The sequence below is a fragment of the Psammomys obesus genome, unplaced genomic scaffold (genome assembly GCF_907164565.1).
Source record: "Psammomys obesus unplaced genomic scaffold, mPsaObe1.curated_primary_1811, whole genome shotgun sequence".
NCBI lineage: Eukaryota > Metazoa > Chordata > Mammalia > Rodentia > Muridae > Psammomys > Psammomys obesus.
In genome coordinates this window covers 1,253,717-1,270,868 of record NW_026596147.1, presented here as the reverse complement: position 1 = coordinate 1,270,868, position 17,152 = coordinate 1,253,717, and the positions used below count along the sequence as shown (strand labels likewise).

At 38.2% G+C, this 17,152-nt stretch overlaps 1 protein-coding gene across 4 annotated transcripts in view; it reads right to left on the bottom strand.

Moving 5' to 3' along the window:
• Nucleotides 1–17,152, bottom strand: part of Micu3 (mitochondrial calcium uptake family member 3) — a 91,054-nt gene that overhangs the window by 16,273 nt on the left and 57,629 nt on the right. For all 4 annotated transcript variants that reach the window (XM_055593623.1, XM_055593624.1, XM_055593625.1 and 1 more), the window contains one exon: nt 10,797–10,892. In XM_055593623.1, the coding sequence (XP_055449598.1) occupies nt 10,797–10,892 (96 nt within the window). The remainder of the gene's footprint in view (nt 1–10,796; nt 10,893–17,152) is intronic.

Genomic DNA, 17,152 nt, shown 5'->3' with positions numbered 1-17,152 from the left:
TGTCCTGGGATTCTCCTGGGTCCAGCACAATAAGGTCTAGCACCAAGTCCTATCACGGGCGCCCCCCACAGACCCCCCCGACCCCTGGCAGAGAAACCCTGGCTCAGGATCAGACTGAGAAGTCCCACCCCCTTCTGGCACTCCCCTGAGAGCACCACCATAAGCTTGCCCTAGCGGAGGGGAAGGTCAGAGGGGAAGGACAGAGAGGCAGCCTGCCAAGGACACAGCACCCCCTCTCCAGCACACCCAGCGGCCCCTGGGAGAGAAACCCAAGCTGTGGATCTGAGGACACTCAACCCTACCTGATACTTTCTCAGGATCAGCAAACATAAGTTCTTCTTCCGCCAGGCTGCTTCTGGCAGAGAGATCTGGGCCTGGGATCTGGGATTGAGAACACTCAACCTAACTCTTTCCTGCGCTACCCCTGGGACCAGTCAACATGACCCCTCCTGGCAGAGGGAAAGAACAGAGAGGCAGCACACAGGAAAGGTGGACACCGAGTCCTGCGGCCACAGTGTCACAGAGCTGATTGTTAGCCTATCCGCGCATTTCCCACAGCAAAACCAAATCAGAGAGTAGTGAGCAAGGGGAACCCCTGTGCACTCCAACTGGTCCTGCAAGAGAGTGAGTGAGCCTTCTAGGGAGAGTTTGCCCCAGACCCAGGGCCTCTCCAGAGAAGCAACCAGACAAGATTCCTGCCACCCACACCCCTAGTGTGGGCATCATAGGGATTCTTGGGATAGTGACCCCAACGTTGAAGTCTCTGCCTTGTGGGTTCACCAGTGTAATCCAGGCAAACAATCCCTGGATCTCAGACAGAACTGCATAATAGTGGCCTGCAGGCCACTGCAATAGTCTAAGAATCTGTGCATGCACACTGCGCCTGCTAAAAGTGCATGCGAATAGCGCCAGCGTCACATTCCTTACTTAGGCAAAACTGAAACCACAACGCATACTCCCAAACCAGTGAACCTCTCTCATCTTCCTGAAAAAACAGTCCAGAAAACAGAAAGAGACGATCATAGCCCAAACTACAAACTCGAGGAACAAACAGTGAGGGTTATAAATAACCAGATGGATAGAGGCAGACGTAAGAACACTCCCAACAAAAATCAGAACATAATGACCTCACCAGCAACCCCACAAAACAATGGACACTTCAATTCACTAGATATACAAGAAAACGACCTCAAAACTATGTTTCTCCAGCTAATAGAGGCCCATAAAGATGAAATGAACAAAGCCCTCAGAGAAATAGCAAAAGAAATTGAGACGAACCAAGAGGAAACAAATCGAGCTCTCAGAGAAATGACCACAAAAATTGAGGCAAACAAAGAAGAAATGCACAAAGCTCTCAAAGAAATGTCCACACAAATAAAGGCAAATAAAGAAGAAATAAACAAAGCTCTCATAGAAATACAGGCAATTATAGCCAAAGAAGTAGAGGCACAATTAGTGATACATAGAGAAGAAACAGACAAAAAAATAGAAGCTGTCATTGAAAAGCAGGACTCCACATTCAAACAGATGAAGGAAATGGTGCAAGACATGAAAACAGAATTAGAATTAATAAAGAAAACACAAATAGAGAAAAACCCGGAGCTGGAGAACATAGAGAAAAGATCGGGAACTACAAAGGTAAGCATCACCAACAGAATACAAAAGATGGAAGAAAGAATCTCAGAAGCCAAGATACACTTTGACACGCCTCTCAAAGAAAAAATAAAATCAGAAAAGTTCCAAACACAAAACATCCAAGAAATCAAGGACACCATGAAAAGACAAAAATCTAAGAATAATAGGAGTAGGAGAAAAAGAATACATCAGGCTCAAAGGTCCAGAAAATATTTTCAAGAAAATTATAGAAGAAAACTTTCCCAACTTAAAGAAGGAGATGACCATAAACATACAAGAGACCTACAGAACACCAAGTAGACTAGACCAGAAAAGAAATTCTTCACGTCACATCATAGTCAAAACACTGAACCTACAGAACAAAGAAAAAATTCTAAAAGCAGCAAAAGAAAAAGGCCAAGTAACATATGAAGGTAGTAGACCTATCAGAATCACACCAGATTTCTCAACAGAAACTATGAAAGCCAGAAGGGCCTGGACAGAAATCATACAGTCCTTAAGGGACCACAGATTCCAACCCAGACTACTATACCCAGCAAAACTTTCAATCAACATAGATGGTGAATTCAAAATATTCCATGACAAAACCAAATTTAAACAATATCTACATAGTAACCCAGCTCTACAGAAGTTACTAGAAGGGAAACTCCAAACCAAAGAAAACCACTACATCGAAGGAAACAGAGGAAATAGATAACTACACAACAAAAAAATCAAAAGAATACAAGCAATGAAACTCAGTGACACCACCAACCCCACATCAAAAGTAAGTAACAATTGTTGGTCACTAGTATCTATCAACATCAACGGCCTCAACTCCCCAATAAAAAGACACAGACTAACAGAATGGTTGTGGAAACAGGATCCAACATTCTGTGGCAACCAAGAAACACACCTATGCAACAAAGATAAACACTACCTCAGAGTAAAGAGCTGGAAAAATGTTTTTCAAGCAAATGGTTCCAGAAAACAAGCTGAAGTAGCCATCCTAATATCTAATAAAACTTTCACCCCAAGTTAATCAAAAAAGATAAGGAGGGCCACTATATTCTTATCAAAGGAAAAATCCACCAAGAGGACATCACAATTTTGAATATCTATGCCCCAAATACAAGAGCACCTACATTCGTAAATGAAACAATATTAAAGCTTAAATTACACATTGATCCTCATACCTTAATAGTGGGAGACTTCAACACTCCACTCTCACCAAGGGACAGATCAACTAGACAGAAAAAAAAAATGGGGAAATAAAAACAATTACAGAGTCCCTAAATCAAATGGACCTCACAGACATCTACAGATCTTTTCATCCAAACTCAAAAGAGTATACCTTCTTTTCAGCACTGCATGGAACCTTCTCCAAAATAGACCATATAGTTGGTCATAAAGCAAGCCTCAACAGATACAAAAAGATTGAAATAATCCCTTGTATTCTATTTGACCACCATGGACTAAAGTTGGACCTCAACAACAACAGAAATAAAAAAAAGCCGAAACGCACATGGAAACTGAACAACTTGTTACTCAATGACAGCTGGGTTAAAGAAGAAATAAAGAAAGAAATTAAAGACTTCCTAGAATTCAATGAAAATGAAGGCACAACATACCCAAATTTATGGGACACATTGAAAGCAGTGCTCAGGGGAAAATTTATAGCACTAAGTGCCTGCAAGAAGAAATTCGTAACAGCACATACAAACAACTTAATGGCCCAACTGAAAACCCTAGAAATAAAAGAAGCAGATACACCCAAGAGGAGCAGACGGCTGGAAATAATCAAACTCCGGGGTGAAATCAATCAATTAGAAACAAATCAAACTATTCAAAGAATCAATGAAACAAAAAGCTGGTTCTTTGAGAAAATCAACAAGATAGACAAACCCTTAGCCAAACTAACTAAAAAGCAGAGAGAATCTATCCAAATCAACAAAATCAGAGATGAAAAGGGTGACATAACTACAGACACTGAAGAAATTCAAACAATCATTAGGTCATACTACAAAAGCCTATATGCCGCAAAATTTGAAAACCTAAATGAAATGGACAATTTTCTTGATAGATTCCATCTTCCAACATTAAGTCAAGATCAGGTAGAAAGACTGAACAGCCCTATATCCCCCAAGGAAATTGAAGCAGTCATTCACAGTCTTCCCTCCAAAAAAAGCCCTGGGCCAGATGGTTTCAGCGTGGAATTCTACCAGACCTTCAAAGAACTGCTAACACCAATTCTCCTCAAACTATTCCACAAAATAAAAACAGAAGGTACATTACCAAACTCATTCTATGAAGCCACAGTCACCCTGATACCTAAACCACACAAAGACCCAACTAAAAAAGAAAACTTCAGACCTATCTCTCTTATGAACATTGACGCAAAAAATACTCAATAAAATACGTGCAAACTGAATCCAAGAACACATCAAAGATATCATCCACCACGACCAAGTAGGCTTTAACTCAAGCATGCAAAGGTGGTTCAACATATGGAAATCCATCAATGTAATCCACCACATAAACAAACTGAAGGAGAAAAACCACATGATCATCTTAGATGCTGAAAAAGCATTTGACAAAGTCCAACACCCATTCATGTTTAAAGTCTTGGAGAGATCAGGGATACAAGGCACATATCTAAAGATAGTAAAGGCAATATACAGCAAGCCTATAGCCAATATCAAACTCAATGGAGAGAAACTTAAATCAATCCCACTGAAATTGGGGACAAGACAAGGCTGCCCACTCTCTCCATACCTCTTCAACATAGTTCTTGAAGTCCTAGCCAGAGCAATAAGACAACTAAAGGGGATCAAGGGGATACAATTCGGAAAGGAAGAGGTCAAAGTGTCACTATTTGCAGATGATATGATAGTATACATGTGCGACCCAAAAAAATTCAACCAGAGAACTCCTCCAGCTGATAATCACCTTCAGCAAAGTGGCAGGATACAAAATCAACTCAAAAAAATCAGAAGCCTTCCTGTATACCAAAGACAAAAGGGCCGAGAAAGAAATTAGGGAAACAACACCCTTCACAATGGCCACTAATAACATAAAGTACCTTGGGGTGACACTAACCAAGCAAGTGAAAGACCTGTTTGAGAAAAACTTCAAGTCTCTGAAGAAGGAAATTGAAGAAGATCTCAGAAGATGGAAAGATCTCCCGTGCTCATGGATTGGTAGGATTAACATTGTGAAAATGGCCATCCTGCCAAAAGCAATCTACAGATTCAATGCAATTCCCATCAAAATACCAACTCAATTCTTTACAGACCTTGAAAAAAAGATGCTCAGCTTCATATGGAGAAACAAAAAACCCCAGAATCTCCAAAACAATCCTGTACAACAACAAATCATTTGGAGGTACCTCCATCCCCGATCTCAAGTTGTACTACCAAGCAACAGTAATAAAAACTGCATGGTATTGGCATAAAAACAGAAAGGAGGATCAATGGAACCGCATAGAAGACCCAGAAATAAACCCACACACCTATGACTATTCGATTTTTGACAAAGAAGCCAAATCCATTCAATGGAAAAAAGACAGTATCTTCAACAAATGGTGCTGGTCCAAATGGATGTCTACATGCAGAAAAAGAAAATAGATCCATATTTATCACCCTGCACAAAACTAAAGTCCAAGTGGATCAAAGACCTCAACATAAAACCAGATACTCTAAATCTCTTAGAAGAAAACGTGGGGAACAGCCTAGAACTCATTGGCACAGGAGACAACTTCCTGAACAGAACACCAACAGCACAGGCTCTAAGAGCAACAATCAATAAATGGGACCTCATGAAACTGAAAAGCTTCTGTAAAGCAAAGGACACCGTCATCAAAATAAAACGACTGCTTAAAGATTGGGAAAGAATTTTCACTACCCCTTTATCTGACAGAGGACTAATATCCAGTATATACAAAGAACTAAAGAAGCTGAAAAGCAGCAAACCAAGTAATCCAATTAAAAATTGGGGAACAGAGGTAAACAGAGAATTCTCGACAGAGGAATATCCAATGGCAGAGAAACACTTAAAGAAATGCTCAACCTCATTAGCCATCAGGGAATGCAAATCAAAACGACCCTGAGATTTCACCTTACACCCATCAGAATGGCCAAGATGAAAAACTCAAAGGACAACACATGCTGGAGAGGTTGTGGAGAAAGGGGAACCCTCCTCCACTGCTGGTGGGAATGTAAACTGGTACAACCACTCTGGAAATCTATCTGGCGCTTTCTAAGACAATTAGGAATAGTGCTTCCTCAAGACCCAGCTATACCACTGCTAGGTAAATACCCAAACTTTGCTCAAGTACACAAAAGGGATACTTGCTCAACCATGTTTATAGCAGCTTTATTTGTAATAGCCAGAACCTGGAAACAACCCAGATGTCCATCAACGGAGGAATGGGTACAGAAATTGTGGTATTTTTACACAATGGAATACTACTCAGCAATCAAAAAGGAGGAAATCATGAAATTTGCAGGCTAATGGTGGGATCTAGAAAAGATCATTCTGAGTGAAATATCCCAGAAGGAGAAAGACAAACACGGTATGTACTCACTTATATAGACCTATAAGATATGACAAACATAATGAAATCTATACACCTAAACAAGATAATCAAGAGAGCGGACATGGGGTAAGATGATCAATCCTCGTTTAGAAAGACAGATGGGATGTGCATTGAATGTATGACAGGAGTCTACTGAGCGCATCTGAAAGATTCTAACTAGCAGTGTTTTCAAAGCAGATACAAAGACTCATGCCCAAACCTTCGGCAGAGTGCAGGGAATCATATGAAAGAAGGGGAGTTAGTCTGATGAGGAAAGGATAGGAGCTCCACAAGGATCAAATATATCTGGGCACAGGGTCTTTTCAGAGACTGACATTCAGCCAAGGACCATGTATGGATATAACTTAGAACCTCTGCTCGGATGTAGCCTGTGATTGCTCAGTAACCAGTTGGTTTCCCATAGTGAGGGGAACAAGGGCTATTTCTAACAGGAACTCCATGACTGGCTCTTTGACCTCCCCACCCCCCAAGGGAGGAGCAGTCCTGTTAGGCCACCCAGGAGGGCTTTGCAGCCAGTCCTGAAGATACCTGATAAAACAGGATCAGATGAATGGGGAGGAGGTCCCCCCCCCCATCAGTGTACTTGGAAAGGAGCACGGTGGAGAGGAGGGAGGGGGGGTGGAATTGGGAGGTAATGAGGGAGTGGGACAAGGCTGGGATTCAGAGTTAATAAAATGTAACTGATAAGAAAAAAATTAAATTAAATAAAAAAAATCATTATGAAAAAAAAAAGATTGTCTTTCTCCTCTGAGCTGTCCCTCTTTTACACCACTAAACTGTTTTTTTTTTGTTGTTTTTTTGTTTTTTTTTTTTACGTGATCTATGTTATATGGATTATTAATGCCTTTCTTAAAAACTCTAGTTTGTGAGCCAGGTATAACTGCACATGGCCTTAATCCCAGCATTTAGGAGACTGAGATGGGAGAATCAAGAATTCAAGGTCAGCCTTAGCTACCTAGTGAGTTTCAGGCCAGCTGGTGCTATATAAAGCACCATCTCACAAAACTAAACCCAAACTCAAATCCAACCAAACAAAAATGCCAAAACTCCTATCTTGTAGAGAATGAGTTAAAATTATTGATATTATTCAGTTATTACCTAAATGTTCTGTTTATAATTGTAATTGAGTATGGATTTTCTTACCGTTCTCCAGTATACAGTTTCTTAATACCTCAGAAGAACTCTAATACTCATCTTAATTTACCAAGAACTCCAAAGAACCTTCAGTGGTTAGAATCCCAGAAGGAAGCCCTACCCAATCACACCCTCTCTGAAGATCAGGTGGCAGTCCGGAGAAAATAATGCAGGTAGCCAAGCATCAATACTATCTTTAGAAATGTCTGCTTACAGAGCATGTTATGAACGCTGATGAATGAGAGAGGCACCAGCCCTTCCCTTGGTATCTCATGTGAGGAGAGTAACCCTGGAAGGACACCACGTCACTACTAACTGGGTGGACGTAGACCACTATTCTAATGGGAAAAGGACAAGATTTAAAAGCAAAGAGAGGTCTTGCCCTTCAATGACCTTCTGGACCTTTAGCTTACTTATCTGTAAAGTCGGAATAATCCCGCCTAAAACAACTTGGAAGAGAATTCTACATATGAAGACAAATGAAGTGTACACATGTTCCTATTGGTAGCCTTAGGTGTAAATATCACTAGGGAAAAATCAATCAACTGGTATTAATCATACATACATTTATGATTTTGTATAGTCTCACTCAATCAACTTATTTTGCCCTGAAGAGCTTAAATGTAAATAGGATGGGGTGGATATTTTGGAGGCACACTCAAGTTGAGCTGAAGAGCAGGCACTAGCCTACTAGCATGAAAAACAGTGTAACAATGTACCTATCTGGAAGCTGCAGAAATGGAGGTCACAGATTTTCCCTTTTTCCTTAATTGAAAAACATTTTTTTCATACAATATATTCTGATCTTGTTTTACTTATGTTTGTCAAGTTTAAGAAGTTGAGATATGCAGGCAGATCTCTTGAGTTCAAAGCTAGCCTGTTCCAGGTCAGCCAAGCTACACATAGATATCCTGTCCCCCCAAAACAAAACAAAACAAAAAAGTTGAGATATGACTTAGACAACAAAAACTTTTCAAAGATAATGGAAAAATTATGTAGTAAATATAAAAGAATTGTTACACGGTACACACTTGTCATTGAAATTAAATCTCTATAAATTTGAAACAAAAGATTTTTAAAATGAAAGGTTCCAGGAACATCACAACTGATGGCACGTGGATAATGCAAGTATTGCCTTCAGTGCTGTGACATCACCATGTGACTATCAAAGCCTAAGATGATGACTATTTGCATAGGCTTCTCTCATGACCTCACTCAGGCTACTCTCCTGTTCAGTGAGCAGAGCGGACCTTCACTTACAGTCTTTCCATGTCCAATCTTATTAGTCAGGTTGCACTTATTCATATAATCCAGATCCACAGAAGGATAAGTAACAGCTTGTCATCAGAGGGAAAAAACAAATAGAAAATGCAAATGGAGGTGCCACTCCCTCACTGAAAAGGAGCATTCACTGGAGCCACTGAAAGCTGCTATACCAGCTAAACCTTGGAATCCTAACAGTTTACATAAGCTAAATCACAAGAAAATGAAAATAAAATAAAAAACTCTTTCCCTCTGATTCTTGAACTTATTGTTAAAAACAATTGAATTCAGGTGTTTTCATAACAAAGTGAAAAAAGACCCTCATGGACCATTTCCATGTACCTAAGTTCACTATTTTTCTTTTTTTTGGCTAAAAGTTGTACTAACTGGGAAGTAGTTAAGCGGGAGTGGGGTATAGTTCAGAAGGAGTATGTTAGCATGGTTCAGTCCTCAGCCTTTCAACAAACTTCTGTTGGTTACAAAGAGAAAATGACCTTAATTTCCAGCAAAGGGATATCTTCAAACTTAATATAATGAAGTTTCTGAATAATCCAATGGATAAGTAGAATTTGAGCACAAATAATTGAATTTTATTTGTACTGACAAACTGTTCTCAGTAACTGTACAATATACCTGTCATATTGCACTCTGAATTATTTTTGTCAGAAATTAGTGCCAGCTGTAATGTATGCAAATTTCCTTTATATAATTTCACAGTAATTTTAAAACCATGGTTTCTCTATAATTTAAAGTGCCAATAGTTTTAAGCAGCTGTAAAATGAGAAAATGAGAGGCTAAGATCTCATTTATCTAAAATCTTTTAAGAGTTGTATATTGTATGTAATGAAGAAATATGTAAGTAAATATCTAAGCTTTCCTTTTGAACCAGTTTGACTCTTGAAATACTAGTATCCATAGTGACATGAGAAATTATAAGTTGTGACTTATAGTTAATTCTCATTTCTATAATGTAGGAGAGCAGTAACAGATATTATCTTCAGGGAAGCCTCCACACTAAGTTTTATATAAAAAACAGAAAAACAAAACAAGTCACAATGATTGCAATTTAATTTAGATATCGGGGTGTGTGTGTGTGTGTGTGTGTGTGTATACAAACATGCTCATGTGCATACATGATATCAGAATCAATGTCTTTCTAATTTTTTAAGACAGGGTCTCTTAATGAACCGGGGCTTTGCCAATCCTGCTAGATTGCCCAGAAGCAACAGGGATCTGTCCTCCTGTCTATCCTCACTGTTGGCTTAAAGAATAAATAACTTAAAAAAAAAAAAAAAGAATAAATAACTTGCCTCCCTGCCAGCTCTTTTCATGGATGCTAGAGGGTTGAAATCAGGTTCGCATGCACACATGTCAGGCTAACACTGAATCATACAATGATTTATTTTTTGAAGTTAAAGTTTAGACAAGAAATCAGATGTCAAGTTAAAATTAAAGAGCTAAATCCCTGTTGATGGCAGCACTACCTGAACAGGGCATAAATGTGGCCCATCCTGAGCACAGCACTAAGTGTCCATCAGAAGCAAATTCAAACAACAATAAAACAAAATCTGATTTTTATTTAAACATGGACTGGCAATCGTAAGTAATATAAAGGTAAACTCCTTCCCCATTCCTTGACTGAATGTTTATACCACCCCATCCCACAGTTCTGTACCCCTGCCCTGAGGAACCTGTTCATTATTAGTTGAGAAAGTTAACTATTTAAATCTAACATAAGAGCAGCCAGTTTTTTCTAAGTGAAACATTTTAGAATTTCGTGTAACAATGTTATGTTGTAGGATACATAATTTCAGTAAATTTACAAATCTGTATTACTATTTCATATTTCTAGGAAGTGGTTCTTGATTAAAACTTACTATTATTTCCTTTTATATAAATTCAGAAGCTTATTTTAACTTGTTGATTTTATGCTTTCTAAAATAAACAAGTTCAATCAACAAAGACAATAATAACAGGCTAGCCCTGTCACTACAATGAACATATTAAAATATTCTTTCTATGCAGTAATTATATATATGATACATAGCACCTATCAATATACACCCCCTATAAAAAGAAATAGAAAAATAGTACATTTGGGGCTTCATGTTGTGAATCTAAAACCAAATGACAATTAGATTAATGAAATGGGATCTAGCACAAGGACTGTGAGGAGGTTTCAGTATACCTCTGCGAGGTCTGAAAAGAGCGCTTGGCTTGTGTTACGTCTCAGGGTGTCCCAGTAGCTTCTGGAGACAAGTTCCTCAGCATCTGTTTTAAGTACCTGCAGAAGTTTTAAGAACAACAACATAAATCTAAAGAACAGTCACAAAGAATGACAACTTACATGCTTTACATCTCTACTGACCAACTTTAAGAAGGAAGAGAGGCCATTAGCTTACCTTTACGACTTTTCTGCTGCATATGACAGTATTATATTACATAGCTAGCAGAGCCATGGTGCATCCAGAGATGAAATGGTATATGACCTGTTTCTACTCACAATGTGGCTATGCCAAAAAGAATAAAACTCTGCAATCTCGCCTGTGTTTCTGCTGAGACAAACGTAACTTCTACAAAAGTATGCCATAAAAAAATGTATTTACACTTTGTGTGAAGTGGTATATGGAGATATTTGTAAATTTGTGGCTACCTGTTAAATCTATACCTAATTTCAAAATTAGCTGTTTTATCAAACATCTTGTTAAACTAACAAAATCAAAACAGACTTATCCATACCTTGTAAATACAAACTTTTATTTACACTTGCAAAAATAAAGTATAACTGTTTATGTCAGATGATGTGAATCTAATGTAGGATTTAAAGGTATGTTTACTGTGAAAGATAAGGCACATTTAATGCTTACAAGGGCACAGCATTCATTTTCATCTCAGTACAAGTTAGTGTGATGGCTTCTGAGGTTAAGAACTATAAGCCTGACCTGAAACTCTAATCAAAATCAGCTTCTGTCGGGACAGTGAATACTGAAGTTATAAGGCCTATGCATTTTTTGATTACTGAGAGAAGAAAATGTACCATGGTAGGATAACAGGAATTTTCTCTTTTTCTTCTATCTTCCTTTTAAAAGGCAGGTATCAGCGAGGCGTGGTGCATGTGGCAATACACAGCTAGTTTAGAGCCCAGAGTAGGGAACTTTTTGATTCTAGAAGTTAAAGGCCTGGTTGGGCAACATAGGGAAACTCTGTCTCAAGCAAACAGTCAAGAAATCTGGAAGGAATTTTAAAATTATAGTATGTGCTATTTCAAAGAAAAATTTATAACTGCAACTAGCTTTATAATCAATTAGAAAACAGTCCACTGCTAATAAATTGCCAATAATAAAGTACTATTTAGCTGTAAATGTATGACAGCCATACATATATAAATATTTGTATAAGTATCAATCTGGCCCCAGGAAAAGGATCTGTCATTACTGCTTTTCCTAACAGAGTGGAAAACAAGCAGTTATAAACTACAGAGGGAAAATTTGCCAAGTACAAAAGTAGCACAATATATTTTCTTTTATACAAACTAGAAAAAAACCCTCAATAGATATTAGATTAACATCTTACTCTCATTTCTACTGACATACTTTGAACACTTTTGCATTTTTATCTTTAACTTAGAGCGTTAAAAAATTATCTTTAAAAAGGCTTATTAAACCTACTACTACACTAGAAAATACGGCTTACTGGCCACTATCATAAGAGATAACAGAAACAACTTAGTGAATCTATGCTAACAAGTTTTACATGTATAGAAAAGAAGCAAACACATGAAATAAAAGTGCAGGATATCAGAATTATTGCGTCCTTCAGCTTTCCAACAGCTAAAAATACTAAAAATTTATGTATGTCTCTATAATTTAAGACTTTAAAATTAAGAGATTCAAAATGTAACTGCTATATAAACCCCATCTCCAAAAGATTTTCTGTCACTCCTCACTTAGCTGCAGAGTCTAAATCATGCTAGAATATTAGTGGAACACTGTTGACTATTTATTTTGTCTTATCTTATACCATCTTTTGAAATATAAAGCTTCTGAAGGAAGGTCCAACAGTCTCACATCAATTATTATTGCAAGAAAAAGATAGCTGCTAGATCAGTGACCAGCCAGGCATACTCACTCATGTCTATATACATCTGGTCTCTAGCCAGTACTTCATTTTTAATCAGCAACTTTAATCATGTAATTAAGAATGAACTTTTAACATGCAAAGCTAGTAGGAAGATTTAATAGCAGAGAAAATACAAACAGGGCTTTGTAATAAGCTTCAAGTAGGTAAGAAGCTCAAACAAGAACTTAAAAGAAAGATAGAGCAAATTTAATAACAGAACATATATGTACACGAGATGCACGACTGTAACCGGACACTAAGACGGTAATGAAAGAGACAGCTCTCATGCTTTGGTGTATGAATGGAAAGCAGCACGAAAGAGTTCTTGAAGGCATCTCACTGTATGATCTCAGCTTTCAGCCCTTTACCAGTGGAGCAATTGTGGACTTTCATTAAAAGAGAGAAGAACACACAGACTGTTCAGAAGTATTTCAAAAAAGGATGAAACAGACAAAATGATGCCCTGCACCATCTAAGTCTATTTTTTTTGGGGGGGGGTGTCAAAAGGCTATTTATTATTGGAATTCCTTAAACCTTGAAGATCTGTGAGTTTCTAAGGTTTTTTGTTTTGTTCTTACTGTGAAAACAAGGTCCTCTTCACATAATTTTCTAGTATCTTATCACTGACATCTGTGAAAGAAAGAAATGAGTGCAGAGAAGGAGGAACAGCAGTGGGGAAGGAGGAAAGAACAGTTAAAGGAAGTTTAGAAGAAAGATTAACTTAGAGACAGTGATCTATCACTGAGGTAAGCAGAACGATGACTTCCCAAAGTTACCCATGACTAAATCGGCCAGTACTGTACATGCTTAAACATACAAACAGAATAAAACTATACTGCGTGCTACTGGAAGAATTGTGTTTTTTTAAAAGCTAAAAACAAACAAGCCAAAAAAAAAAAAAAAACCCACCATGAACCAGTAATGTTGGAATTGTAATTTAATGTTGTGCTGGACTAGTTTCCCCCAGATCTGTCAAACTGTCAGAGAGATACTAACTCTCAGACATAGTAGACAAATGAGTTTCCATGAAAGCTCCAGAAAGTAGTAATCAGGAAAGATAGGAAATACCATTCAGGAAAAGACAGTGAATTCTCAGTAATAAAGGGAGAAAATTATTTCCTGTTTCGGAAGTTCAACAAATCTAACCACATATAAAAGCAGGGTAGAGAGGCACACTGCAGCAAGACTACACAAAAACAAAGGCAAAGTAGACTTAACATGACATTTTGTGGGGTGAAGAGATGGCTCAGCACCTGAGAACACTGACTACTCTTCCAGAGAAGGCAGGTTCATTTTCCAGTACACATGCGGCAGCTCAGAACTGTCTGCAACTCCAAGATCTGACACCTCCATACAGATAGACATGTAGACAAAACACCAATGCAAATAAAGTAAATAAATTATTTTAAAAATGACATTGTGTTATACTATTAGATCACTGTCTTGCTCAATCATCATCAGAGAAGATTCTTCCTGCAGCAGATCAAATACAGAGACCCATAGCCAGACATTCAGAGAGTGAGAGACCTTGGAACACTCAGCCCTAAAGACGTCTCTATGAAAACTAACACATCCTTCTGAATGTTTGTCTTCTCCAACTCTGATGTGTTAGTTTTTGTTTTATCTTGTTATATTTTATTATTATCCCTTAGAAGCCTGCATGCTTTCTAATGAGAGAGAAAAAGGCAGTGGATGAGGATGGGAGGCGATGTGAAGAGGAACTGGCAGGTACAGAGGGAAGAGAAGCCATAATCAGGATATATCATGTGAGAAAAAAAAAATCTGTTTTCAATAGGGAAGGGGGAAACTGGACTAGGAGAAGACCCAGATAACCTACAAAAGATAAATAAGTACATTCCGAACTGACCTTAATTATTATAGAAACAAAAAAAAGTGTATAAATTTTATCATCATTGCTAAGATGTATATGTTACCTTAGAGCAAAGACCATTTTCAAAGAGAGGTTTTGTTTGTTTTTCTCTTTGGCTGTGTTGGGATTGAACCCATGGCTTTAAACATGATAAAGCTCAATGGTGCAATTACCATTGGACTATACTGCTAAACCATCATTTCCTTTTTTTAATTTACAAAGGGACTCTATCTTGAGGATGTATTTTCTGAGTATTAGATTATAAGGTTTAGAAAGGGGTAAAAGAAAATTGATTATGTGCACTGGTATGTACATATAAAAGTATGTGTGTGTGAATTTTATATGTGCATAGGCCAGAAGTCAATATTACTCATCTTTAAGTGTCACTCTCTACCTTATTTTTTTGGATTAAGACACTGTACCTGGAGTTCATCAATTCTGCTAGACTGGCTGGCCCATGAGCTCCAGAGATCCATCTGTTCTTGTCCCACCCTTCCCACTGCTGGGCCAAGTATGTTCCATCTACTTGGCCTTTATATGGACTTTGGGAATCAGAACTCAAAACAGTGGATACTTTAACAACTGAGCCATCTACTTAGCTTCAAAACAGAAATTGAGTAAGGAATGGTAAGTATGCAGGTAACTGTAAATAAACATTGATGGCTAGGATTGTAATTCCAGCACTTGACAGGCAGAAGCTGGGGAATCAAGAAGACAAAGCCTAAGCTACATAGTAAAAATTATTACAAATATTGATAGTGTGTATTTAAAATATCTAATTTGAGATATTAAAAAAATAGTAATGTAGCCACTATACAAGAATTCCAAGCACCTATGCTAAGAGATACATCAAAGATAGTTAAGCCTAAGGGTTTGTTACTGATGAAGAGCATAAAGATACTGCCTATGACGTTATTAGCTTAGATATATTCATCAAAAACTCAGAAGACAAACAGAAATATCTTAACTATCTTCTAAACTTAAAGAAGAAATAAATTTCAATTAATCTAAAGAAGCCAAGGTAAAACAAGGAAAAAAAGAATGACTTTCAGAGAAAAAGAATGAGTATATACCCTGTGTGTCTTTCTGTTTCTGGGATACCTCACTCAGGATGATCTTTTCTAGATCTCACCATTTGCCTGCAAAGTTCATGATTTCCTTGTTTTTAATTGCTGAGTAATATTCCATTGTATACATGTAAAACAATTTCTGTATCTATTCCTCTGTTGAGGGACATCTGGGTTGTTTCCAGGTTCTGGCTATTACGAATAAAGCTGCTACAAACATGGTTGAGCAAATGTCCTTGTTGTGTACTTGCGTATATTTTGGATATATGCCTAGGAGTGCTATAGCTGGATCTTGAGGAAGTACTATTCCTAATTGTCTGGGAAAGCACCAGATTGATTTCCAAAGTGGTTGTACAAGTTTATATTCCCACCAGCAATGGAAGAGGGTTCCCCTTTCTCCACATCCTATCCAGCATGTATTGTCACTTGAATTTTTTATCTTAGCCATTCTGATGGGTGTAAGATGAAATCTTGGGGTTGTTTTGATTTGCATTTCCCTGATGACTAAGGATGTTGAGCATTTCTTTAAGTGTTCCTCTGCCAGCTGATATTATATACTTACTTATAAGTGGATATTAGACATGTAAAATAGGATAAACATGCTAAAATCTGTACCCCTAAAAAAGCTAAGTAAGAAGGACGACCCTGGGTAAGATGATCAATCCTCACTCAGAAAGACAAATGGAACAGGCATCAGAAGAGGGAGAAAACAAGGAACAGATCAGGAGCCTACCACAGAGAGCCTCTGAAAGACTCTACCCAGCAGGTTATCAAAGCAGATGCTGAGACTCATTAGCCAAACTTTAGGCAGAGTGCAGGAAATCTTACGAAAGAAGGGGGAGATTGAAAGATCTGGCGGGGACAGGAGCTCTACAAGGAGAGCAACAGAACCAAAAAACCTGGGCCCAGGGGTCTTTTCTGAGACTGATTCTCCAACCAAGGACCATGCATGGAGATAACCTAGAACCCCTGCACAGAAGTGGCCCATGGCAGCTCAGTCTCCAAGTGGGTTCCCTAGTAAGGGAAACAGGGACTGTCTCTGACATGAACTCAGTGGCTGGCTCTTTTATCACTTCCCCCTGAAGGGGGAGCAGCCTTACTAGGCCACAGAGGAAGACAATGCAGCCAGTCCTGATGAGACTTGATAAGCTAGGTTTAGATGGAAGGGGAAGAGGACCTCCCCTATCTGTGGACATGAAGAAGGCATTGGAGGAAATGAGGGTGGGATTAGAAGGGAATGAAGGAGGGGGTTACGGCTGGGATGCAAAGTAAATAAACTGTAATTAATATAAAAAATTAAAAATTAAAAAAAGAGTGCACTTGCTGAAACTTTTAGTACAGATTTTCAAAATCTGGTGTGGCAAAACAAGAAGAATCCATGGAGCACTTCTCTTGCATACTTAGGTGCTGGAACCGCTCAGCAAAAGACCATCTGTGTGAGAGTCTGTAACAAGCTGAAGTAGCTACTTTCTTCATGAACTACCATTT